At 38.7% G+C, this 27,210-nt stretch overlaps 2 protein-coding genes across 2 annotated transcripts in view; one reads left to right on the plus strand and one right to left on the minus strand.

The window, feature by feature from the left end:
- The window catches only part of PLEKHH2 (pleckstrin homology, MyTH4 and FERM domain containing H2), a 106,749-nt gene that overhangs the window by 12,405 nt on the left and 67,134 nt on the right, over positions 1–27,210 (plus strand). Inside the window, exons 2-6 of the mRNA XM_042932132.1 lie at positions 9,888–9,950; positions 19,538–19,687; positions 21,319–21,402; positions 22,207–22,288; positions 26,998–27,183. Of these exons, the coding sequence (XP_042788066.1) occupies positions 9,888–9,950; positions 19,538–19,687; positions 21,319–21,402; positions 22,207–22,288; positions 26,998–27,183 (565 nt within the window). The remainder of the gene's footprint in view (positions 1–9,887; positions 9,951–19,537; positions 19,688–21,318; positions 21,403–22,206; positions 22,289–26,997; positions 27,184–27,210) is intronic.
- On the minus strand, positions 6,735–7,821 carry C1GALT1C1L (C1GALT1 specific chaperone 1 like). The gene is given in 9 exon segments (XM_042930048.1): positions 6,735–6,799; positions 6,802–6,942; positions 6,945–7,106; positions 7,109–7,158; positions 7,160–7,348; positions 7,592–7,630; positions 7,632–7,661; positions 7,663–7,757; positions 7,759–7,821. Coding segments are annotated over 9 exon segments (834 nt in total).

The following is a 27,210-nucleotide window of genomic DNA, read 5'->3' on the forward strand; positions in this document are numbered from 1 at the left end:
TTCAATATGTTACTTATATTTAATTTTTTTTGAGAGAGAAAAAGAGGGAGGGGGGCAAAGGGAGAGGCAGAGAAAGAATGTCAAGCAGGCTCCGTGCTCAGCGAGGAGCCCGACATGGGGCTCATCCCATGACCTTAGGATCATGACCTGAGCCAAAATCAAGAGTCAGATGCTCAACCACTCCACTGAGCCACCCAGATGCCCCTAGTGTTTTTTACTAAAGAAGTTTTCAAACATACAAAATAAGCAGAATATTATAATGAAATCATTACCCAGCTTTAATGATTATTAACTCAATATCAGTCCTGTTTCATCATACCCGGACTCACTTCTCCTTTCTTATTTTATATTGAAGCAAATGCCAAATATATTATTTGGCAAATGCCAAATATAAACTAAAATATATTTTGAATATTTTACATTCAAAAATAGAATGTATGGTATCTATTTTTATATATATGGAAATATCCATTTATATATTTAGATAATTCTGTTTTTGGACATTTGTGGCTTTTATTTTTACCATTCAAATTATAACACTGCAATCACTACCATATATTTTTAATTGATGAAATACTAACAGCTTTTTGACATCACTTTGACCTGTTTTCTTATTTTTATCCTCACAACTTCCTGTAAGGTAAGTAGAGTAGGTTATATTATCCTTATTTTATCAACAAGAATTTTAGAGCGCAATGTCAAACTGTTGAATAGTAGAGTGAGAATTAGAACCCAGGGGGCGCCTGGCTGGCTCAATCAATACTGCACGTGACTCTGGATCTCAGGGTTGTAAGTTCGAGCCCCACGCTGAGTGTAAAGATTACTTAAAAATAAAATCTTAAAAGAATTAGAACCCAGATCTCTTGAATCTACTTTGTTCACTTAACTTGCTAACTTATTCATAAAAGTAATACATGTGTATGATAGAAATATACTGCTATATAAATAACCCTTGAACACCCATTAAGTATTAGATACATGCTGGACACTTTCCTGTTAAATATTGTGAGATAAAGGTTACCGCTTTTACAGATAAGGAATGGAGGCTCAGAGAAGTTGATGACTTACCCATCATTACATAGCTCATAAGCAGTGGAATTGTTTCTAATTTAGGTCTTCTTGCCTCCAACTTCAGTGCTCTTTCCACTTTTCCCTACATTAATATTTCAGGGGCTGCCCTTTTTTCCCCCAAGTTATTTTATTTATTTTTTGAGAGAGAGCAGGGGACGGGCAGAGAGAGAGAGGGAGAGAGAGAATCCCAAGCAAGCTCTGCACTCTCAGCACAGAACCCAACGTGGAGCTCAAACCCATGAACCATGAGATTATGACCTGAGCTGAAATCAAGAGTCTGATGCTTAACTGAATTAAGCAACTTAAGTTGGTGGCTTAACCAAGCCACCCTGTTGCTCCAAGGGCTACCTTATTTATTTATTTATTTATTTATTTTTTTTTTTTGAGAGAGAGAGAGAGAGAGAGGGAGAGAGAGAGAGAGAGAGAGCATGAATGGAAGGGGCACAGAGAGACAGAGACACAGAATCCGAAGCAGGCTCCAGTCTCTGAGCTGTCAGCACAGAGCCCGACATGGGGCTTGAACCCACAAGCCGTGAGATCGTGACCTGAGCCAAAGTCAGTCGCTTAACCAACTGAGCTACCCAGGCACCCCAAGGGCTACCTTTTTTTTTTTTTAATTAAAAAAACCCCAAAATGACTCTTTGAATAGGTGCTTTTAATTAACTTGTATTCGAAGTCATACACATATAATTTTCATTTCCAGCACATTTAGCCTCTTCATTTATAACCTTACATCCCAAGTCTTGTAAAATAGTGTGTGTGTTGTGTGATGCCTTTTATAGTGGAAAGTATAAAAATCTTTTTTTTTTGGTAAGGTTATTTATTGCTTGCTACTGAGCTTTTAGAGTTTTACTGTATGGCTGGTATGTGCAACATGTTATGGAGGATATAAAGGGTCCTCACACGTGAAGTCTGTCTTTAAGCAACTTTAGTTGGGAAAATAGTACAAGGTAGAGAGTCAATGCCATAGGAGCAGAAGAAAAGCTATTTGGCAGCAGTAACCACACTATCCTTCATATATGCATAGTGCTTTACAGATGTAATTTTATTTAATAATCTATAATATACTGAATACCTACTGTGTATAAAGACCTGTATTAGGGTATGTAACAGTGAGGCAAAGAGAGAAGGCTTCTGCCCTGTTAACAGTAGAAACCCAACTTCAGAAAGAGAAATTTGGCCAGATATCTCTATAGTCCTTGCCTTAATTTGCTTTGCTATAACAAAATACTACAGACTATATAGCTTATTAACAACAGACATTTATCCTAGTTCTGGAGGCTGGAGATCTGAGGTCAGGGGTATAGCTAGGTCAGGTGAGGGCTCTCTTCCCTCAGAGGTTGCAGACTTCTCATTGTATCCTCACATGGTGGAAATGGCTAGGGAGCATTCTGGGATCTCTCTGGTAAGGATAAGGGCACTAATCCCATTCACGAGGGTCCCACCTTTGTGACCTCATCACCTCTCAAAGACCTCACCTCCTAACACCACCACAGTGGGTGTTAGGATTCCAACATGTGAATTCTGGGGGGAGACACAAACATTCAGATCATAGTATTCCATACTTGGCCCCTCAGATTCATGTCCTTCTCTCAAACAAAATACATTCATTCCCTCCCGACAGCCCTAAAAGTCTTAATAGCTCTTCCAGCATCCACTGACAAGTCTATAAAGTGCAAAGTCTCATGTAAATCATGTATGGGTAAGACTCAAGGTATGATTTATTCTGAGGAAATCCCTTCCAGCTGTGAACGTGTGAAACCAAACGAGTTATGTGTTTCTGAAATACAATGGTGGGACAGACATGAGATAGGTATTTTCATTCCAAGAAGAAGAAATAGGAGAGAAAGAAGGGACAGCAGGTTCCAAGCAAGTTTAAAACCCCACAAGGCAACTAACATTAAATCCTAAGACTTGAGAATAATCTTTAGATGTTCAACCCTCTGGGATGGAGGTCCTAGCTTCTGGATCAGCTGGGGGTGAGGGGTCTCACCTTCTAGACCCTGAGGGGCATTTGCAGCCCAGTGGCTTTGCAGGGCAGCTCTCATGGGTTGCAGTTGCACACTGATGGTTCTACCAGTCTGGGGTCCAAGGGGTGGCCCCACCCCCATGGCCTTGATTGGGAATTGCCCTGGTTGGGGTTCTCTGGTGGCCTTGCCCTTGAAGTGGCCCTGTGCTTGGGTTGTACGCTCGCAGCTCTGGGCAGTTTCATCCTTCCAAATCTAGGTGGAGGTAGCCATGCTCCCAGTGGCTCTGCTCAGCAGGGGTCAGCCCCCCATGGCTTTGGGAAACATCACTTTGGTTTGGTTGGAAGTTGTGTGGCCTGCTGAAACCCAGGAAATGCCCCACCGCAAGTTTGTGAAATTGAAGGGGCGGCTCTGATGATTTCTGAATTGCATTTAGGGTCCTTCCTCCTTGCCTTGAAGAATTGCCCGATGTCATAGCCATAGCTCTAAGATCCCATCCTGTAAAATCCAAGTCCAACAGCCAGCCTCATTCCTTCCTCTTCAGTTCACATGGACTTTTCCTTCTTCAGTCGCTACCTAACTCTTTGGTTCAAACCCATACTGACCCCTTAATCAAAAGGTGGTTTGGTCACACCCTGTCCTCTCTTGAACAGACTTTCCCATTTCTTTCAATATGGAGATGCTGAAAAGTATCCAGATTTTTAGGTTCTATTTCCTCTTTGATCAACTATCTTTAAATCATTTTCTTGTCGCATTTTACTATAAGCATTCAAGAATTCGGCCACTCCTTCAACAGTTGGCTTAGAAATATTTCCTCAGTCAAATATCCAGTTTCATCACTCACAAGTTCTCTACCTTCCACAAAACCCCAAGACAAGAATCCAATTCAGCAAAGCCCTTTGCTGCTTTATAGCAAGGATCACCTTTCCTCTTGTCTCCATTAACATGTTCTTTATTTCCATCTGAGACCTCATCAGAATGGCCTTTAGCATCCATCATATTTCTACTAATACTCTGTTCACAACCACTCAGGGATTCTCTAAGAAGACTGAAGCTTTCTCTACAGCTTTCCTTTTTGCCTTCTGAGTTCTCACTGGAATTGCTTTAAATGCAATTTAAATGGTCTGTTCGTGGCAATGTAGGTTTTTGTACCGTGCACCTCAAAATTCTTCCAGCTTCTACGGATTACCCAATTCCAAACTCACTTCCACATTTTTAGTTATTTGTTAACAGCAGCACTCCACTCTCGGGACCAATTTCTGTCTTGGTCTGTTCATGCTGCTGTAACAAAATACGACAGACCGCATAGCTTATGAACAATAGAAATTTATTTCTCACAATTCTGGAGGCTGGAAGTCTGAGATCGGGGTGCCAGCAATGCCAGGTTAGGGCCCTCTTCTGGGTTTTAGACTTCTTGTATTTTCACCTGGCGGAAGAGGCTCGGGAGCTCTGTGGGATCTCCATTATAAAAGTACTAATCCCATTTGCTAGAGTCCCACCCTCACATTGGGCGTTAGGATTCCAAGGTGAATTTGGGGGGAACACAAACATTCAGACCATAGCAATCCTTTTAGGAAAGTATTCAGTCCTTTTTTTTTTTTTTTCTCTCAAGACTTCCATTTTTTTTTTTAATTTTTAATGTTTATTTATTTTTGAGACAGAGAGAGACAGAGCATGAACAGGGGAGGGTCAGAGAGAGAGGGAGACACAGAATCGGAAGCAGGCTCCAGGCTCCGAGCTGTCAGCACAGAGCCCGACGCGGGGCTCGAACCCACGGACCGTGAGATCATGACCTGAGCTGAAGTCGGACGCCCAACCGACTGAGCCACCCAGGCGCCCCAAGACTTCCATTTTTTAGAGCAGTTTAGGGTTCACAAAAAATTGGGTGGTGCAGAAATCTCCCATATATTCCCTGCCCCCACACCTGCATAACCTCTCTCATTATCAACATCCCCCACCAGACTGGTACCTTTGTTAAAATTGATGAATCTACATTTACACATTATAATAACCCAAAGTTCGTACATTCCATGGATTTGGACAAATGTCTAATGACATGTATCCATCATACAGAGTATTTTCACTGCCCTGAAAAGCTCTTGTGCCCTGTTTATTCATCCTCCACCTCAGTTGCATCCTTTTCAGATTGGCTTCTTTCGTTGAATAATATGCATTTAAGTTTCCTCCATGTCTGCTCATGGCTTCATAGCTCATTTCCTTTTAGTGTTAAATAATGTCATTGTCTGGGTGTACTGTGGTTTATTTGTCCGTTCACCTACTGAAGGACATCTTGATTGCTTCCAAGTTTTAGCAGTTATGAGTAAAGCTGATGTGAACATCTGTATGCACGTTTTTGTGTTGACATAAGTTTTCAAGTCCTTTGGATAAATACCAAGAAGTGCGATTGCTAGATCATATGGTAAGAGTATGTTTAAGAGTATGGTAAGAGTTTTGTGAGAAACTGCCAAATTGTCTTCCAAAGTGGCTATACCATTTTGCATTCCCGTGAGCAATGAATGAGAGTCCCTGTTTCTCCACATCCTCAGCTCCACATCCACTAGCATTTGGTGTTGTGAGTGTTCTGGATTTTGGCCACTTGAACAGGTATGTCAGTAATCTTTTTTTTTTTTTTCGCTAGCAAAATTTTACAGATCAGCAACTTGTTTGTGGGTTTTCCTGGCAACCTCAGCAATATTCAAAATTGAGCTTAAGTCTCCATGAGTGCAAAATTTTCCTTAAAAATATAACGTAGTTACACTGTAGAGGCGATGATTGTCAGCCCACTGCCAGTAGTGGAAGAATGTAGTGTTGGCGTGTACCTGCCAGTTGGTTTTTTTGTTTGTTTTGGTTTGTTTTGGTTTAAAGAATATCCTAGACTGGAGACAGTGCTTGTCCAGCTGCTTCTATGCAGTGCCATAGTCTATAACAGTAACTCAATAGAATGCTTTAAAAATTTTTTTTCAACGTTTTTTATTTATTTTGGGGACAGAGAGAGACAGAGCATGAACGGGGGAGGGGCAGAGAGAGAGGGAGACACAGAATCCAAAGCAGGCTCCAGGCTTTGAGCCATCAGTCCAGAGCCTGACGCGGGACTCGAACTCACGGACCGCGAGATCGTGACCTGAGCTGAAGTTGGACGCTTAACCGACTGCGCCACCCAGGCGCCCCAATAGAATGCTTTTAGACAACAGTACTTGCTTATTAAATGTTTGAAATATTTTCACAAAAATTAAAGATGATATGGGGTCCAGAGAATGCACTTAGGAAATATCTATTTATGTACCCAAATACTTGAAACCTTTTCTAGAAGTTAGATCCCTGCAATAAATGGTCTTTGGAATGCTGCTCTGGGGACAGGCAGTTAAATTAATACATATGGTGACAATGGAATGTTTCACACTTTTGTTATCCAATAGAAATATAATCTGAGACACATATGTAATTTAAAATTCTCTATTGAACAAATTAATAAAATGAAAAAGAATTTTATATTTTATTTAATGCAACATATTAAAATATTATTTCAATGTGAGTCAACATATAAAATTACTGGGATAGCTTATACTTTTTGTATTGGTTTTCAAATAATATGTGTATTATTGAATTAAGTGTGTATTTTACACTTACACATCTCAGTTCACACTTCAAGTGAATCCACATTTTAAGTGCTTTTGGACAGCACAATGCTATTATTCCTCAGCCGTCAGTCACTTTCTGAACCGTTTGAGGCAAGAAGACCAGTGTGCTGTTGAAATAATGAATGCCCTGAGCCAGTGCATACCGTACATCATCACTATCATCTTTTTGGGTGTCAGTCCCTTAAAAGTAATAGCCATATCTGAACAGCAGCCTTGTACCACTTCCTAAGGATTATTACACATGGTCTCTTCAATAAGATGTGCATTGGTTTTGTATTAAATACAACTCTTCCTTCAGAATCCTCTGCATTTTCTGCAAGAATTCCAGCTTATTTAAGGCCAGCTGCCACCTGCATATCTTCAGATAACTCCCAAATGACACTTCAATCTGCACACTTCTCAGACTTACTGAAGAGGCTGTCTTTCAGATTCTATACTTGACAATTTCTCCTTCCACGGTCACGTATTGGAGCTTGTCAAGTTATAGTGTGGCCCAGATAGAAAGGTTGTGATAAAGCCCCGGTACACAGAAAACACGGTGAATTGTCAAAAACAGCAAATGTAGTGGGACGTGTAGGAAAGAACCAGTTGTAGTTGTCACTGTGCTTTTCAAAGACATATTTGTAAGTTGTCCTCATCTGTATCCACAGGTCACTTTTTAAAAGATTTATTTATTTATTTATTTTGAGAAAAAGAGAGAGAGTGCGAGCAGGGGAGGGGCAGAGAGAGAGGGAAAGAGAGAATCTTAAGCACGCTCCGCGCCGCCAGCATGAAGCCCAAGGAGGGGGAGAGGGGGACTTGATCCCACAAACCCAGATCACGACCTGCGCTGAAATCAAGAGTCCATCACTTAACCCACTGAGCCACCCAGGCGCCCCTCCACATGTCACTTTTAAAAATATTAAACAACCTAACAATCTATCATTTTTAGGACTGTAGGGCTCTGTTTTGTCAGTGTTTGGCCCAAGTCTCTTTCAATAATGCTCATCTTGGATTGTCCAAGGCTGATACAGTCAACACGGATACTGTTCTTAATATCCACGCGTTGCACTTCTGAAATATTTAAGAAATCTTTTCTTTTTTGGGGGGCGAAGGTAATGGTGATCAGGGTCTTTACCTCTGTGTTGAATGTTACCTGGCCACATAGTTGTCAAACACAGTAAATGCTCCCAGCAGCATACTGGTTTAAAAACAAACAAAAAAAGACACACCCTTGTAAGGGTTAAATTGTAGTGTAGGGCTAACGCTTAGCTTGAAAAATAACAGCTTTGTGTGGACCCTGAAGTTTAAGAGATAACAGCCTTGCTTTGCTCTTGTAAACTACGCCTCATACTCTTGTAAATTAGGCTTCACCAATTAAGGAAACAAAAGTTCAAAGAAAAGAGCATCAGAGGCAGGGTCAAGGAGATCCACTGGTTGCAACTTAGAGGCAGAAAGTCTAAAATAAACACCTCATTAGGCAACTGTTTCTAACTCATCTGGTAACTGTTTCTTTGTTCTGTTCCCAGGTGAGGATAAAACGATGTGATCGGTTATAAAAACTCTGTACCCCGGCTGTTTGAGGCTGCACTCTTATCAAGAGTGTTGGTCCCGATCGGTCGGCCTTGCCTCTCATTGTAATAAACTTTGTTGTGACTGTCACTGGTGTCCATAGCATTCTGTTTCAGGAGTCGTATGGATGCAACACCCTGGACCGGGTCCCTGCAGCCCACCCAGTCTGAGGCTAGGGTCGCCCTCCCAGCTGGGACACTCTAGCCATGAGAAGCCGCTTCTCTGTGGTTCTGAGAAGTGGGTGGGGCTGGAGCTAGGCGTCAGCTGTTGGGGCGGGACCGGGGTGCTGGGGTTTGAGGTGCGCTGGAAGTTCTGGAACACCAAGCCACAATGAAACTGAGAATGAGCAAATATCGAGGGACAGACAGCTATAATGTTGACCATATTTCAGCACTCAGAAAAAAAATTTTAAATTGAGTTTTATGTCACAGTTGTGTATTCACTACCTAGTACCCATTTTTTATGTTAGTTTGCACTGGGTCCTTTTTAAGGCTTTTCTTTATTTTACTTATAGTAGTCATTTGAGTAATTTACTTTAAATCTCCAAGCTTCCCCCCCCCCCTTTTTTTTTAATTGAAATTTTAGTTAACATACAGTGCATATTGGTTTCAGAGTAGAATTTGGTGATTCATCACTTACCTAGACACCCAGTGCTCATCCCAACAAGTGCCCTAACTATCCACCACCCATTTAGCCTATCTCTCACTCACCTCCCCTCCAGCAACCCTCAGTTTGTTCTCTGTCGTTAAGAGTCTCTTGCAATTTGTTAAATCTCTGAACTTTTTATTTTCTACAGAACTTTAAAAAAAATATGGAGATTTTTTTTTTGATTCTTTGTGCTCTACACTTTGGTGGATGTGCGTGTGTGTGCTAACATGAGTCTCTTCTGTACTCTACAATGTATGAGAGTTAAAACTAGCTAGAGTTTTTTGGGGGTGCCCTAGGTGGCTCAGTCAGTTAAGCATCTGACTCTTGGTTTCAGTTCGGGTCATGATCTCAGCTTCATGAGTTCAAGCTCTGCATCTGGCTTGTGCTGGCAGTGCAGAGCCTGCTTGGGATTATCTCTCTCTCCCTTTCTCTCTGCCTGTCCCCTGCTCGTGCTATCTCTCTCTCAAAATAAACAAATTAATTAAAAAAAAAAAACCCAAAAAACAGAGTTTCTACTTAAACATGCCACCTACAGAGCTTGTGAGAATATACCACTTTCTGATATCATTGTGACTTTTCTTTTTTTTTTTTTTTTTTTTTAATATATGAAATTTACTGTCAAATTGGTTTCCATTCATTGTGACTTTTCGATCAACAAATCAAATATGATATTTGAGGTCTCACTATTCTCTTAGATTTAAATTACTGTTCTTAATATGTGTTGACCAGTAATTCATAAGTCAATGAAGAAAATCCTATGGATGAGCACTCATGTAGTATAGATTGCATTGTACTAAAAGTATGAAACATTTGGTATGTTATTTGGTTAATTTTTAAATTTTTAAATATGCACTGAAAGAGGCCTCAATGTGATAAATTGTATGTCATTCATATCCATTAAACTACTTTAAATATTCTTAAAAGAATTTTATGACATTGCAAGATTTTTTAAGTCCCTTTCAAAAGAGAAATATGAATTTTTAGATTTTCTCTGTTTTTCCTCACTTTACAGATGCAACAGCTTGAGAGACAAGTTATTGATGCTGAGCGTCAAGCAGAAAAAGCTTTCCAACAGGTAGGGTATAATTCTAGTTAAATTTTTTTCTCTCTACCAATATAAACCTTGTTTTGCCCAAAACAGTCCTCAAAATAGTCTTTAACCCTTCTCTACATCTTATCTCTTTGACTGTTCTGTGAGCTGGATCCAGAGAGAAAATGGAGAGTCTAACGTTATTTTGCCCCTTAACAGAGTTCCAAAGGATAAAAATGCGTCCATTAGGAAGTCTTCTTTCCTGGAAAAACCAAATATGACTTTCAAGGCAATCATAACCATAATGAAGTTTTAAATATAAATATGTTCATAGCAGTTTCTTTGATAGAAATAAAGAGTTGGAAATAATATGAATGCCATATTACAAGAGAATGAATAAGTGAACTGTATTCATTCCATGAAATAGTAAACAACCATTACTAATAATTATTACAGGGGCACCTGGTTGTCTCAGCCGGTTAAGCATCTGACTCTTGATCTCAGCTCAGGTCATGATCTCACAGTTTGTGGGTTCAAGCCCCACATCAGGCTCTGCGCTGATGGCATGAAGCCTGCTTGGGATTCTCTCTCTTCTTCTCTCTGCCCCTCACCTATGTGTGTGTGTGTGCACACGCGCTCTCCCTCTCAAATAAATAAACACTAAAAAATAATTATTACAAAAGACATACTAATATAGAAAAATGCTTAGAGTTATATTAGGAAAATATGAACACAAATTTTTACTTAGTATGTTAATAGGTATTTGGGAGAAAAGTCAAACCTTTGATAAGTCACTTAGTCCTGTCTGGGCCTTGCCAACATTAAAATGAGTGTTTTCAGTGAGCTCACCAAGTGAGCCTTAAAGTTTGTCTAATGAGTCTCAATCCATAGCTTCACATTTTATGAAAAGATCCTTGTCAAGTTCAGGCAAGTCAGGATTTTCAAAATTATTATTTTTTTCTAGGAAGTATATATTTAATTTCTTATACATGTTCTAAATTTGTCATGTTTCTTCCCAAACGTAAGTACTACCAAATCTTGTTTTCACCTAAAAGATTTAATCTTGTATAGTAGATTGATTTAGTGGCCTGATAAATTTCTAAATAAACCCAGTCTAACCTAACCCTTGATTTTCTTTAATTAGTTATACTCAGGGGCGCCTGGGTGGTTCAGTCATTTGGCCATCTGACTCTTGATTTTGGCTCAGGTCATGATCTCACAGTTTGTGAGTTCAAGCTCCACATTGGGCTCCGCAGTGTGGAGCCTGCTTGGGATTCTCTCTCTCACTCTCTCCCTGGCCCTTTGTCTCTCTGTCTCTCAAAATAAATTTTTTTTTAACTTTTTTTTTTAACGTTTATTTATTTTTGAGACAGAGAGAGACAGAGCATGAACAGGGGAGCGGCAGAGAGAGAGGGAGACACAGAATCTGAAACAGGCTCCAGGCTCTGAGCTGTCAGCACAGAGCCCGACGCGGGGCTCGAACTCACGGACTGTGAGATCATGACCTGAGCCGAAGTCAGACACTCAACCGACCAAGCCACCCAGGTGCCCCTCTCAAAATAAATTTTTAAAAATACTTACACTGAAAAGAAATTCCTAAAATTTTACTATGACAAATTTCAACTAGTGCAAGAGTAGAGAAAATAGTATAATGAACCCCCATCACCAGCGTTAACAATTAGTCAACTCAAGGCTAATCTATACCTCCATCCACTTTATTCTTCTCAACCCCCACACCAAGTTATTTTGAAACAAATTCTAGACATCATATTATTTCACCCATGAGTATATCAGCAACTAATCTAAAAATAAAGACTTAAAATCACAAGTATAGTACCATCATCACACCAGTAATTATTTAAAACCTCAAATTTAGGTATTGGTAGAAGTATGAGTAGTAATGGTAAGGATTGATGCTGTGCTTGGTTTTTTATATTGTTTAGCTGGTAAGACCGAATGGTAATATCTCCACTTATAGCTATAAAAATCCAATAGTTACCAGTAAACTCATAAAAGGTCACTTACATTCTATGTTTATGTCACTGTCTGTCATTCTGTACTAAATGTCTTCGTCTTTTTCTATTGGAGGCTCTGTATGTATATGTACCTGTTTAGCCCTACACCCTACAGCACACATTTGGCAGTTTGTCTTCTTCTCTCTCTTGTCTTTCTCTTTACCTCCGTTTCTGACTTTGGCCTTTCTTGGTGACATCTCTCTTTACCTGTATATCCATGCTTGTCTTTCTGTCTGTTCTTCCCTATCTTTCCCTTCCCTTTCTTTCCTTTAACACCTCATAGTATAGGAAAAATAGAAGGAAACCGAGGATGGTTTTGTCTTGCCTTTTCTTAAATTAAAATTCTTAATTCATATGTGCAGCATAATTGTTTAGCTCTGAAAATTTAAGTATTTTTATTTGTGATTTTTGGGGTTTTCTTCTATGATTCACTAGATCTTAAGAGCAAAAAAAAAAAAAAAAAAAAAAGAACCCCCATTCCCAATTTAAGGGAAGCAAGCCATGGCTGTTTGTAACCATTAGGGCCCAATCACTGATCTTCATAAACTAACAGGAAGAATTTCTTATTTGAAGTTGTCCTTTGAGGATATCATGTATAAAGTTATTTAATTCTGTGTGCTATATTTTACAGCAAAAAGACACTGTGATTGGCTAAATGACCTTAAATCAAACCTCTCCTCCCGTAAAGAGTGAGAATTGCAAATCTCCCAAAATTTCTATGTAATTTAGCAAAATCTGTAGGTATCTGTATACTTATATTACACTATATATTATTGTATATTATACATATTATACATTGTATATTATACATTATATAAATTACATATTATACATTCTGTACATCACACATTATACATCATATTACATACATAATGATTCTAAAAGTTTATAGGAAATACAAACAGAGAGCAAATAAATCTCATGCACTGATTATATTACCTTTCTTTCTCAAGACTAAGTAAATGTTATTAATGTAGAGTAACTGAATCCTTTGCTATCTTTAACAGTTTCCATAGGACTGTGCCCTATCTGCTGTTTACATTGCTTAAATTCAGCTTGTCCTTTGTCATTTAGTGAGATCCTAAGACTTAAACTGTATTTATGTTAACCCAAAAGGAACATTTCACTGCTAAAAGCAGTAGTCGGCTAAACCAGCTCAACTCTGCACCTTAGTGGTGTTCATTTTCCCTCTTGTTTTTAATGACTGGCATTACTTTACCTGTGCAACCCTTAAATAAGTTGGCTATAGAAAAGAAATCATACATTTTTCCAAGAGAAATCTTGGCAATCTTTATTCTTAATACTGTAGCACCTTTTCATTGTAGTTGTTTAAAGTTTTGAAAGCAGAATGTGTAAATCTTATTGTACTTGTATTTCTGGGAGATGGATAAACAGCAAATTGCACATGTGGGAGACACTGATACAGAGGATTCATTCTCAAGTATATGATTAGGTGTATATTCCAATCTATTACACCAGTTTATGCTAACCAGTAAGGGGCACATAATTTCCCCCATAGAAATTTGTGTTGTCATTCTGTCCTTCTGGTCTCAGTTCCTTCCCTGTGTTTGATGCAGACCTGGTAGGACCTGGATTTTAAATTCCCTCTTGGGGCTCCTGGGTGGCTCATTCAGTTAAGCATCTGACTTTAACTCAGGTCACGATCTCATGGTTTGTGAGTTCGAGTTCTACATCAGGCTGTCAGCTCAGAGCACACTTTGGATCCTCTGGCACCTTCTCTCTCTGCCCCTCCCCTGCTCATACACTCTCTCTCTCTCTCTCTCAAAGATAAACATAAAAACATTTTTTAAAAATTCCCTCTGGCCATTCTAATATGCAGGCTAATATGCCTTTCTGTAAAGTTGGTTCTTAATAAATGATTACTACTCATTCACGCTAATCTATGGGACCTTATAATGATTTGCTTCATTACGTGGAAACATACTTTATCCAGTGCTATTCCTTTTCACCTTCCATGAGAATGGTTCTGGCCTCACTGCATAAATTCTAGAGCACTATCTCCAAAATAATTGTGTTTAAAATGTGATTGGGGGGCACCTGGGTGACCCAATCGGCTGAATGTCCGACTTTGGTTCATAATCTCATGGTTCGCTGCTGTCAGGTTGTCCGCACAGAGCCTGCTTCGGATCCTCTGTCCCCCTCTCTCTGCCCCTCTCCCACTTGTGCTCCCCCCTCCAAAAAGATATGATTAGAATAATTGTTTAATTTGCAGTAAATTTTGAATAACTGGTAAACAGTCTGAGATTCAAAATGCCCTTATAATTCCTTTCTTCATTCTATGTTGGAATGATCAGGTATTTTTGTCATGCCATTGCAACATATATATAGAAAGAGAAACTTTCAACCTCCACTCAAAAATATAGTCACATCTTAATTATCTGTAGTGGGGTAGGGAGGGATGAGGTTAGAACAGGGAAGAAGGAAAGAGTAGCGTAGGTAATTACAACAGGCAGTATTTGCAGCTCCTGCTTTCCTCAGGGTGGGCAGGAAAATGAAAAACAGCATTAGGAGTCGTGTCAGTGTACCCAATACTACCCTCAAGGTTTGACGATTCACCAGAAGGACTCACAGAACCCAGAAAAGTCGTTATACTCATGGTTATGATTTATTACAGTGAAAGGATATAGAGTAAAATCAGCAAAGGAAAAATACACGTAGAGCAGAGTCCAGGAGAAACCAGGTATGAGTTTCCAGTTGTCCTCTCCCAGTGGAGTTACACAGGGGTGCACTTGATTCCCGTCAATGATATGTGACAACGTACAAAACATTGCCAACCAGGGAAGCTCACCTGAGCCTTGGTATCCAGAATTTTTATTGCCCTGGCAGTGGGGATGGGGTGGTGGTGGTGGTGTCAGTCTTGTAGACATGGAATGCATGCAAGACTGACCTTAGCTACTCAGAATCCATAGCTGCACAGGTCAAACTGATACAATGTAGCCCAGGACCCTGGGTGAGTGGGGGAAAAAAAAAAAAAAGGTATTCACCTTAAATCACATTGTTGACATAAAATATCTGGTGTGGTCCAATATCTCAGGTATGTAGAGTCTTATCAGGCAGGATATTACCAGGTCTCAGAGGTTATTTTTTCCAGGAGCTAATCAAGGACCAGTTCTTTTTTGGGAATGTGCAAGGTTTGAATACCCCAAGTCTGCTGAGTTAACCCTTTACTGCAAAATAGCTCAGGGACCTCAGAAGAAATAAAGGCTTTGGGATAATGGCTGAGGAATGTGCTGAGATGTGTGGATGCAACCAGAGGCTCTCCTGGAAGAAAAGGAGAAAGGTAGCCTAAAGTGCAAAGCATTCTTCACCAGAGGATATCCACATATAAGTAATTGCAAGAATTTCTTTAGCGAACAATTTGAATTTGCAGATGTTTGTTATTGGCCAGTCTCTGAGTAGTTAAAATTCTTACATGGTTCAGGTTAAATGAATGGAAAAAGAACTGGGCTATTTTCTGTGTACTTGTAGTGAGTTATTTTTAAAGGCTGCTTGGGGGGCGCCTGGGTGGCTCAGTCGGTTAAGTGTCGACTTCGGCTCAGGTCGTGATCTCGAGGTCCGTGAGTTCAAGCCCCGAGTCAGGCTTTGTGCTGACTGCTCAGAGCCTGGAGCCTGTTTCGGATTCTGTGTCTCCCTCTCTCTCTGACCCTCCCCCATTCATGCTCTGTCTCTCTCTGTCTCAAAAATAAATAAACGTTAAAAAAAAAAAAAATTAAAAAAAAAAAAAAAAAGGCTGCTTGGTTTTTCTGTAGGCCTCTTATCTTTTCGGAAGACCTATTATTCATACTAATTACCAAGGAAGGTTAGTAAATCCTGAAGAACTTGATCCTAACAAGACCACTTGGCAAGTCAGTTGCCTGTAACTACTTTGTGATCCTTCTCCCTAAGAGGTTTTGCCATTTTTATCAGTATTTTTCTTGCTTAGAGAAGTTTTGTTTATCTAAAAGTAATGGTTGAATTAAACAGTTGCACATGGCAAAGAGTCATCTAAGGAGCTCTAACTGTAGCATTCATTCATAAAATGAGAACACTTTTCAAACTGGACATATTTTTCAGGGGATAAGAGCACTCCCAAATCATAGTTTTCTAGGACTGTAGACCTTTCCTAAGCAATATTAGGACAATTTTATTTTTATTTATTAATTTTTTTTCAATGTTTGTTTATTTTTAAGAGACAGAGAGAGACAGAGCATGAGTTGGGGAGGGGCAGAGAGAGAGGGAGACAGAATCCAAAGCAGGCTCCAGGCTCTGAACTGTCAGCACAGAGCCCGATGTGGGGCTTGAACTCAGGAACTGCAAGATCTTGACCTGAGCTGAAGTCGGACACCTAACCAACTGAGCCACACAGGCACGTCTTATTTTTATTCTTTTAAGTTTATTTTTATTTATTTTGAGAGAGACTGAGACAGAGCGAGTGGGGGAGGGTCAGAGAGAGAAGAAACAGAGAATCCCAAGCACGTTCCCTGCTGCCAGCACAGAGCCCAGTATGGGGCTTGAATTCACGAAACTGCAAGATCATGACCTGAACCAAAGCCAAGAGCCGGTTGTTCAACCGACTGAGCCACCCAGGCACCCCAATATTAGGGCAATTTTATGTGGCAGTCCAGTGTTTGTAGGGTAGCTTGCTCCAACTTAATAAAAGGAGACTATAGGTATAGATCTGGTGATAGTTATTTATATTCTTGTTCAGAATCTTCAGCTTTTCTTGAGGTTTGTAGGAGCAGAACAATTTCTTCCCTTCTAGTTTCTTTGCCTTGTCTAATAATTAAATTGACATAAGACAGATTAACAGGAGTAAAACAAGTTTAATTTCATACATATGGGAGCTCCCTAAAAATATGAGACTCCAAAGAAGTGACCAAAGCAGGCAACTTTTATACCTTTTAGACAGGAAGGCAATCCATTTATGAAGAATTGACAAGACAAGGGGGTTTGGGCTTAGAGTAGTAAATTAGTGAAGAAGTAACAAGGTCTGTTTATACAGCCTTCTCAGGCCTTAAATTCCCTATCTCTGGTGATAAGGATGCCTTCTTCCCTCCTGGTAGAGGAGGGGGACGTTTCCTGCTTTCAGGGGGACAAAGGAGTGTCAGAGTGTTTTTACACCAGCTGTTTCTCGGGTAACTTTAATTCAAAATAATCCAGATGCCAAAGCAGCACATTTTGGCGAGCCAATTCTGCCCCCTGTCAGGTTTATCATCTATTCCTCTGTCCCTGAACTACCATTTGGACTTGGTCTCTGCTCTTCTCTGCTTCGACAGCTGTCGAGCTCCCGGTGTGGAACTGGCTGTGCCATCTTAAGAATGTTTCTTCGTATTTACTATCCAGCCCATGTCCTCCTCTGGCTTTTTCATGATAACATCTCTGATGTAGACCTTTGTCCTTGACCTTTTGGTCTGCTCTTCCTGCAGAAAGCCTGCTATATTACGTTAAAAATATAAATCTTAAGGTAACTTAAAATTATCACTTGGATAGTGGAATACAGGTTTTGTCTCCTATTTTGTGTTTTTATTTTTTTAATGTTTATTTCTTTATTTTGAGGGAAAGAGGGAGCATGCAAGCAGGGGAAGGGCAGAGAGAAAGAATCCCAAGCCGACTCCGCGCTGTCTGTGCAGAGCCCAACTTGGGGCTCGAACTCAATGACTGTGAGATCATGACCTGGGCCAAAATCAACAGTCGGATGCTTAACTGACTGAGCTACCCAGGTGCCCCTCTTTTATTTTTTAAATCTACTTTTATTTTTATAGTTTTCAGATATCTGGGTGGTATTTAAGTAGGACACATTTGGCATTACAGTTGAATTTACAATTCTGCAGTGAACCCACAGATGAAACCTTGTATTCATGGTTAAAAACAAAACTAATCTTAACACCCTCCTTCTAGAAGCCCTCATCAGTCAAGTATTTTTGAACGTTAAGTGGATTCATCATGATCTTTCAGATGTGTTTTTAATAGTTTAAGATTTTTTCATCTAAATTATCATTGTTAATTTCTCAAATGCTTTTGCATATTTTTCTTCTTTGCCTCCTGCAATCTAAACAAAAATTATAAAAATTACATTCTTACCTATTCTTAGCACATGGAATAAAAGTCTTAATCTACAGTGCTCGGTACTTTATTTTCTTTCTTACTATCATTAATATCTCACACATTCCTTCTAAGATTTCATATGCCCAGATGTGTTTTGCAACAGATCCAAGCAGAAATCAGTGCATCTTAGATATTAAAATTAAGGCTTAACTCAACCCTGGGTCACACACCAGTCTCTTTGTCTTGCTGTATTTTTTCCCATTGCCTTTATCACCTTGTATAACGTACTGTATGATTTTTACATTTTATTATATTTGTGATCTGTCTTATTCACTAGAATGTAATTTCTATGCAGAGATTTTATTCACTGATATCTTCCCAGGGCCCGGCACTTGGCTGCTATCCACTGAATGTTTGTTAAGTGAATGAATCAATAAACCCTCACTGAATGCACTCTCCTACCTGTATCTTGATTCTCATAGTTTTTTAAATTTTTTGTGATTCCATCATTTGAAGCTTTCAAGTTCTTTTATTTTCCTTTTCCTTTCCATCATGTATGTGTTTCTTTTTCACCTAAGTTCAGTTTGTTTCCCCCAAATGTGCTATTATACAAGGTCATCCAATCTGATCGTCTCTCACTACTCACCTTCTTTATATTCCTGCTTCACTTAAAATTTGAAAAATTGAAGGCTGCAAACTTTCTGATTCTATACTCACATGAAATGCCTTGAATATTATCATTGTTCTAGTAAACATGTACATTACTTTAGACGATAGCAATATTCTGAGACTCTCTTATGTGCCCTTGTGTACCTCAAAGGTAACACCACTTGGTAAAATGGTCTTCAGACTTTATAATTGTTAAATACGTTAAATCGTGCTGTTCAATATTTTGTTTTATGATGATACCTTTTAGGAATCTATTTAATGTTAACATAAAAATTTCATGCATAATACCCTATGACCCAACAATTGCACTACTAGGCATTGATCCACGGGATACAGGTGTGCTGTTTCGAAGGGACACATGCACCCCCATATTTATAGCAGCACTATCAACAATAGCCAAAGTATGGAAAGAGCCCAAATGTCCATCGATGGATGAATGGATAAAGGAGATGTGGTATATATAGACAATGGAGTATTACTCAGCAATCAAAAAGAATAAAATCTTGCCATTTGCAACTACATGGATGGAACTAGAGGGTATTATGCTAAGTGAGATGAGTCAGTCAGAGAAAGACAAAAATCATATGACTTCACTCATATGAGGACTTTAAGACACAGAACAGATGAACATAAGGGAAGGGAAGCAAAAATAATATAAAAACAGGGAGGGGGACAAAACAGAAGAGACTCATAAATATGGAGAACAAACTCCATATGGAGTGGAGGGGCTGTGGGAGGGGGGATGGGCTAAATGGGTAGGGGCACTAAGGAATCTACTCCTGAAATCATTGTTTTGCTATATGCTAATTTGGATGTAAATTTTAAAAAATAAAAAATAAAATTAAAAAATATATATCTAAAAAATTAAATGCATAACATTAATTTTCTATCCTCTAAATTTAGGTACAAGTTATGGAAGAGAAATTAAAAGCAGCTAATATTCAAACCAGTGAATCAGAGACAAGGTTGTATAAAAAGTGTCAAGATCTGGAGACCCTAATACAGGAAAAAGATGACATTATTCAAAACTTGGAATTGCAACTTGAGGAACAGGTTGGGAAGAATTTGATCATTACAGTCTAAATACATGCATTTTAAATGCATTCTTACAGAGGTTAAAGAGAGAGAGAGAGCCCATACTTCTGAATTTGGGTCAGAAATCTCATTTATTTGGTCAATTCATGGAGTCTAATCACATTTGTTGGTGAAAGGTACAAGTAAAATGGCATTCTCTTTAAGTCTGGGTGATTCCAAGGCCATATCTAACACTTTTTGGATGTGACTGTGCTCCTTAACATTCAAACTTTAGACTTTTAACTTGAAAACACTTGGTTAGCAGCAGGTATTTCTGTCTGTGAAATGTTTGAAATAGATGTTTGCCTTAACATTTTTAGGGTGTTGGAAATATTTATGGAACATTGTATTTTAAATGTATGTTTGATGCTAATCCTTCTGTTTAAAAATGTGCATACTGTTTTAAATTTTTTTTTTAATGTTTTATTTATTTTTGAGACAGAGAGAGACAGAGCATGAACGGGGGAGGGGCAGAGAGAGAGGGAGACACAGAATCGGAAGCAGGCTCCAGGCTCTGAGCCATCAGCCCAGAGCCTGACGCGGGGCTCAAACTCACGGACCGCGAGATCGTGACCTGAGCTGAAGTCGGCCGCTTAACCAACTGAGCCACCCAGGCGCCCCATGTGCATACTGTTTTAAACCACTTTATTGAGATTAAGTATAGTTTCTAGTTTATTTTAAACTTTTATTAAGAAAAAAAATTGCATTGAGATAATTTGTTTAGGGGCACCTGGGTGGCTCAGTTGGTTAAGCGCCTGACTCTTGATTTTGGCTCAGGTCATGATCCCAGGGTCATGGGATCAAGCCCCATGACAGGCTCCTCAGTGAGCATGGAGCCTGCTTAAGATTCTCTCTCTCCCCCTGCTTCTCCCTACCCCCTCTAAAAGATAAAAAATAAAGGGTTATTTGCTTACATCATCATTTAGCATCATTTAAATATGACCACTATGAAATTATTAAGTACTTTAAATTGTTTTTTATCTTAACCATTTATTTTCATTTCTCTGGGGATCAGTACTTGTTTAGCTCAGTGGTTTTTAACTTTTCACCACGTCCCACCTCCCACCCACTGTGATTTATATGACAGTCATATTCTTGTAATTTTATGACCATAACCAGATTTTAAGGTTGGTAAATGTGAGCTAGAGTTTTTTTCTTTCATTTTTTTTCTGGGTCTTTTAAAACTGTATTAAAAAAAAATAAAAAAAATAAAAACTTGCATTTGAGGGGAAAACAAACCATGCTCCAGGGGAAAGTCTAATTTTCCTCTCCCTAGCCTGGTTGATTGCTATCCCACTGTTATAAACCCTAGACCATTTACAGAAATCGTTTACTTTATTGATAAATTCAGTGGATGGATTTCAATATATGATCTTTCAGAGAAAGCAGTTGTTAAAACTAATAATATTTGCATATGCCTTTGTGTTTGTTATTATATCTGCTGGACAATTGTTTTATTTTTTACTCTATTTGAAATATTTTATTGTATATTGAAGGTCAGTGTGTTAACTTGGTAACAGGTTTTAAGTGAATTTGTCTATCATATTTATGATGTAAAATTTCCAGATCACTGAGCCTATGTTTGAACTAAACTGCTAATGTTATTTCAGAAACAAATAAGGATACAAGAAGCTAAAATAATAGAAGAGAAAGCAGCTAAGATCAAAGAATGGGTAACACTTAAATTAAATGAGGTATTTATTGCTATATCTTGCCTTTTCTTTACCTTTTACTTCTTTTGAATAGATAAGTCATCAGAATATCTGATCATTCTGAATGAAACAAAATTCTGATCAGTTGGTGGTGCTGCTGTCTTTTGGTAAACATGAGACAGGTAGCTTTTATTTTCATGTCCAATGTATTTCTAAAATTAAAAATATTGCTAGGCTCGTAGTAAACAGTTTAAGTAGCCCCATTCTAACTAGTTGATTTTAGTTCTAATTAGTTAATTTTAAATAGTTATAGAACATATGTGTGTATATCATAAAATTAATGTGTTCAGTATCATCTTGAGAAGAACGCATTAGTTTATATGGCACATTAAAAGCTGAAATAATTTGGTTTAAAATAATTTTACAGTGGGAAAGGCATGGGGGTGAAAATATTTGAAAGTCTCAGCTTTAGGGGCACCTGGGTGGCTCAGTCAGTTGAGCATCTGTCTCTTGATTTTGGCTCAGGTCATGATCTCAGGGTCGTGGGATTGAGCCCCTTGTTGGACTGCTGATCACGGAGCCCGCTTGAGATTTTCTGCCCCTGTCTCCTGCTTGCGCTCTCTAAAAAAAAAAAAAAAAAAGTCATAGTTCTGGAAAAAATAAATATTAAAGCCATGATTATCTAGGTTGATAACTATGCTGATAAATTCATCTGATATTTTCTCATCATTTCTTTCGTATTTTGCTTACATGTAATTAGGTAGTAGCATTTAAAAAAATCATAATTTATTAGTACATTTTAGAAATGTTATTCCTGTATAAAAGAATACAATTATGTCCTTTCAGCTGGAAGTAGAGAATCAGAATCTTCGTTTGATCAACCAAAATCAAACTGAAGAGATAAGAATAATACAGTCAAAACTACAAGGTATGAGTATTTTGACTAAGATAGCTTAGTTTGGGTTTATTAGGCTATATGGAATTTTACTGTTGAGCACTTAAAATAGGACTAGCACAACCAAATAATTGAATTTTACGTTTTATTTAATTTGAGTGGATTTTAATTTAAATAGCCAACATGTCCATATCAGCACAGCTAGCCAATTGGAGATAACCCAACAAGGATAATATTAATTTGAATGTTTAATTTCAGGTGTGTTTGCTTAAAAAACATCAGGTATTTTATTTTCTGTTTTCACTTGCATTGCAGTGATATTCAATAGTGATTGAAATTCTTATAGCCTGAATATTTTGAGCAACATTTTATAATAAGAATAATAAACTCTTTGCATTTTTTAATGCTTTGGGTTACTTTCTTCCTTTTCGACTCAAAAGCCTAAAGATGGGTGGTAGAGTTACAGATAGAGATTTATTTAATATGCTATTTTGGTGATCACCACTCAAGTGCACATTGAGCTGAAGACAAGATGAATCCACAGGGTTATTAGACCCTGGGCTAGTCTAGTGGTTTTCAAACTTATTTAGTAACAGAACCCTTTTCAAAACAGTATTTTTTTTATCAAGATATAAAACAGTGAAAGCAGTGTTAGGTGATGGGTCCATTTGCAGACTCGCTTTACTCATGCCTCACCTTTTTTTTTTTTTTTAATTTTTGTTTAATTTATTTTTTTAATTTACATTCAAGTTAGTTAGCATATAGTGCAATAATGATTTCAGGAGTAGATTCTTTAATGCCCCTTACCCATTTAGCCCTTCCCCCTCCCACAACCCCTCCAGTAACCCTCTGTTTGTTCTCCATATTTAAGACTCTCTTATATATTTGTCCCCATGCTTGTTTTTATATTATTTTTGCTTCCCTTCCCTTATGTTCATCTGTTTTGTATCCTAAAGTCCTCATATGAGTGAAGTCATATAATATTTGTCTTTCTCTGACTAATTTCGCTTAGCATAACACCTTCTAGTTCCAGCACGTAGTTGCAAATGGCAAGATTTCAATCTTTTTGATTGCTGAGTAATGCTCCATTGTGTATCTATACCACATCTTCTTTATCCATTCATCCATCGATGGACATTTGGGCTCTTTCCATACTTTGGCTATTGTTGACAGTGCTGCTATAAACATTGGGGTGCATGTGCCCCTTCGAAACAGCACACCTGTATCCCTTGGATAAATACCTAGTAGTGCAATTGCTGGGTCATACGGTAGTTCTATTTTTAATTTTTTGAGGAAGCTCCATCCTGTTTTCCAGAGTGGCTGCACCAGTTTGTATTCCCACCAGCAGTGCAAAAGGGATCCTCTTTCTCCGCATCCTCGCCAACATCTGTTGTTGTCTGAGTTGTTAATGTTAGCCATTCTGACAGGTGTGAGGTGGCATCTCATTGTGGTTTTCATCTGTATTTCCCTGATGATGAGTGATGTTGAGCATTTTATCATGTGTTGATTGGCCATCTGGATGTCATCTTTGGAGAAGTGTCTATTCATGTCTTTTGCCCATTTCTTATTTGTTTTTTGGGTGTGGAGTTTGAGAAGTTCTTTATAGATTTGGGATACTAACCCTTTATCTGATATGTCATTTGCAAATATCTTCTTCCATTCTGTCGGTTGCCTTTTAGTTCTGCTGATTGTTTCCTTCACTGTGCAGAAGCTTTTATTTTGATGAAGTCTCAGTAGTTTATTTTTGCTTTTGTTCCCCTTACCTCTGGAGATGGAGACGTGTAGAGTAAGAAGTTTCTGAGGCCAAGATCAAAGAGGTTTTTGCCTGCTTTCTCCTCGAGGATTTTGATGGCTTCTTGTCTTACATTTAGGTCTTTCATCCATTTTGAGTTTATTTTTGTGTATGGTTTAAGAAAGTAGTCTAGGTTCATTTTTCTGCATGTTGCTGTCCAGTTTTCCCAGCAGCACTTGCTGAGGAGACTGTCTTTTTTCCATTGGATACTCTTTCCTGCTTTGTCAAAGATTAGTTGGCCATACGTTTGTGGATCCATTTCTGGGTTCTCTACTCTGTTCCATTGATTTGAGTTTCTGTTTTTGTGCCAGTACCATACTGTCTTGATGATTACAGCTTTCTAATACAGCTTGAAGTCCGTACTCATGCCTCTTCTTTCACCCACTATGACATTTCCTCAAAGCCCTGGGGTTTCACAGAATTCATTGGAAAAATACTGGCATTGTAGAGGTGCATGGGCTTTGAAGTCAGCTTTAATGCCCTACAATTTCATAACTGTGTTACATTTCTGCATTTTTTTTTTTTTTTACATCAGTAAAATGGTAATGGTAATAGTGCCTTCCTGGTTCCACGAGAGGTTGTTGATTTTAAGACCTATGAAATTGTTTTGTCTAATGCATGTTAATACTTATGGCTCTCATTTTGTAAGGGAAAAAGCTCCTGTTTTCCTTTTCCCTCAATGCATCTGACACCAGATGTGTGCAAGTTTTTCCCACACAAAGCAATTCTCCGGTTCCCAGAAGACACAAACTGGGTGTCCTACAAATTTAACTCAATTCTGATATTATCTACTTAAAATTAGCATCAGATCTTACAGCTTAAAAGCTTGTTCCCACAAAACTACCCCCCACCACATCAGATACCACTTCAAACACAGTTGTAAGTATCAGTTTTCAGCCCCACTTCTGCCAAACTGGGTCTAAATCAAAGGTTCCCACGACCCTCCTCAGGTTTGATAATTTTCTAGAGCAGCTCACAGAACTCAAACAAACACTTTACTCACCAGATTACTGGTTTATTACAAAAGATATAACTTAGGAACCGCCAGATGGAAGAGATGTAGAGGGCGAGGCTTGGAGAAGGGGCATAGAGCTTCCATGCTCTCTCTGTGCACACCACCCTCCCAGCACCTTCACTTGTTCATCATCCTAGAAGCCCATCCTTTTGGGTTTTTATGGCAGCTTCATTATGTCAGCTTGACTGACTGAATCATTGGCCATTGGTGATTAAGTCAATTTTCAATCCTCCGCTCCCCTGAGGTCAGAGGTAGAGTGGGTGGAGGATGAGGCTCAATGTTCTAACCTTCTAATCCCGTGGTTGGTTCCCCAGGCAACCAGCCCCCATCCTGAGGCTATTTAGGGGCTTTCCAAAAATCACCTCATCAACACAAACTCTGATGTCATTGAAAGAGCTTGTTCTGAAAACAAGACACTTTTATTGCTCTTACCACTTAGAAAATCCCAAGGGTTTTAGGAGCTGAATGCCGGGAACCATGGATGTAGACCAAGATATGTATTTCTTCTATCACAATTTCTCCACCTGTATGATGAGAAGTCAGTGTCCACATAGTTGATTTGGAATTCCATATTTACATATGGAATCATTGACACAGATTGAATATAATAAGCCTACTCTGAAAAGGCTGATATTTTACCCGATATTCTTAGCTTGTAATTCTAGTCTTCTGTGGCAGTCTCTTCAGTCTTGTAGACTAAAGGGTATTAATCCTTGGGGCCTAGGCTTGGACTGGAGAAGAGTAGATACAATCATGTAGATATAGTATAGTACTTTAAAAATGTATATGCAAATATATGATTATTAAAATACTGTGGATTAGTTCTGTGAGAGATAATCAACATGAGAATAATAAAAGTACACCCAAAAGAATACTATAGATAAGATATTTTTCTTATGCTCCACTCAGTTATCAGCTGCTATTTAATTTAACCCTTTGGTGCTCTCCCAGAGGTAAGAATTTAATTTTTTTGGAAACTTTTCTTACTATCACTGGGATCTCCGTGCTTTTAATCTTGTAAACAGGGGTGTTAGAAGATGGATTAAATCTGTAATTAATCACTGCATGAGCTATCTAAATTCTGTGTCTAGAAACTGCCCCTTCTCCTTTTTTTTCCTCTAACGCAGCAATGAAGGCTCGCCATATTGTGGTCATGTTACATCAAGCCCCTCTTTCTGCTCTCTTGGAAGAAGCAAACCGAAAACTAAGATAGCAAAAGTTATTACAGTGATCATGTGATATTTGCCCCAGTGATGATCTGAATTTCCTTTAGTTGTCTTGGCAACCGGATCACATTCCTTTTTTCCTCACCATTAGTAGCATTACTACCTAATCAAATTTTACCAGTTCTTGACTGCTATTTACCAGTACGTGACTTTGCAAGAAGCAACAACCTCTACTTGTTTACAATCTGTTTTTTATTTGTGTTTTTGTTTGAGAACTTTTTTTTTTTGAAGTTTTCTTATGTTTATTTTTGAGAGAGAGAGAGAGAGAGACAGAGCATGAGCTGGGAAGGGGCAGAGAGAGGGAGACACAGAATCTGAAGCAGGCTCCCGGCTCCGAGCTGTCAGCACAGAGCCCAGTGCGGAGCTCGAACGCACAAACTGTGAGTTCATGACCCGAGCCGAAGTCGGCTGCTCAACCGACTGAGCCACCCAGGCGCCCCTATCTGAGAACTACTTTTAAAGGGATTCAATATTTTTCTCTTTGCAGTTAAAAAATATTTAGAACATTCAAAGTATATAAACAGATTTAAACATTAGCATGTGATGCCAGACATTGACGTTTCCATGTTACTGTACATAAATTAAGATGAACTGCAGGCTTTTTTCTGGTATAAAGAGTAAGTTGTCCAGATCTTATATGCTTTGGTTCTGTGTTTAATAAACTATTGTAAAAAAATTCCAATCTTGATTTTGATTAATGATCTTGCAGAAGTTCAGGGGAAGAAGTCATCCATTGTCTCTACACCAAAGCTCTCGGAAGGCCAGCGCCTAAGCAGTTTGACCTTTGGGTGCTTTTTATCCCGAGCAAGGAGTCCTCCTCAAGTAGTAAAATCTGTGGAAATGAGCAAGATATCATCTAAAGAACCTGACTTCACTGAGGGAAAAGACATAGAAGGTATTTATGGATTAGAAGAATCTACTT

This window comes from Panthera leo, chromosome A3, assembly GCF_018350215.1.
Source record: "Panthera leo isolate Ple1 chromosome A3, P.leo_Ple1_pat1.1, whole genome shotgun sequence".
NCBI classification, from domain to species: Eukaryota; Metazoa; Chordata; class Mammalia; order Carnivora; family Felidae; genus Panthera; species Panthera leo.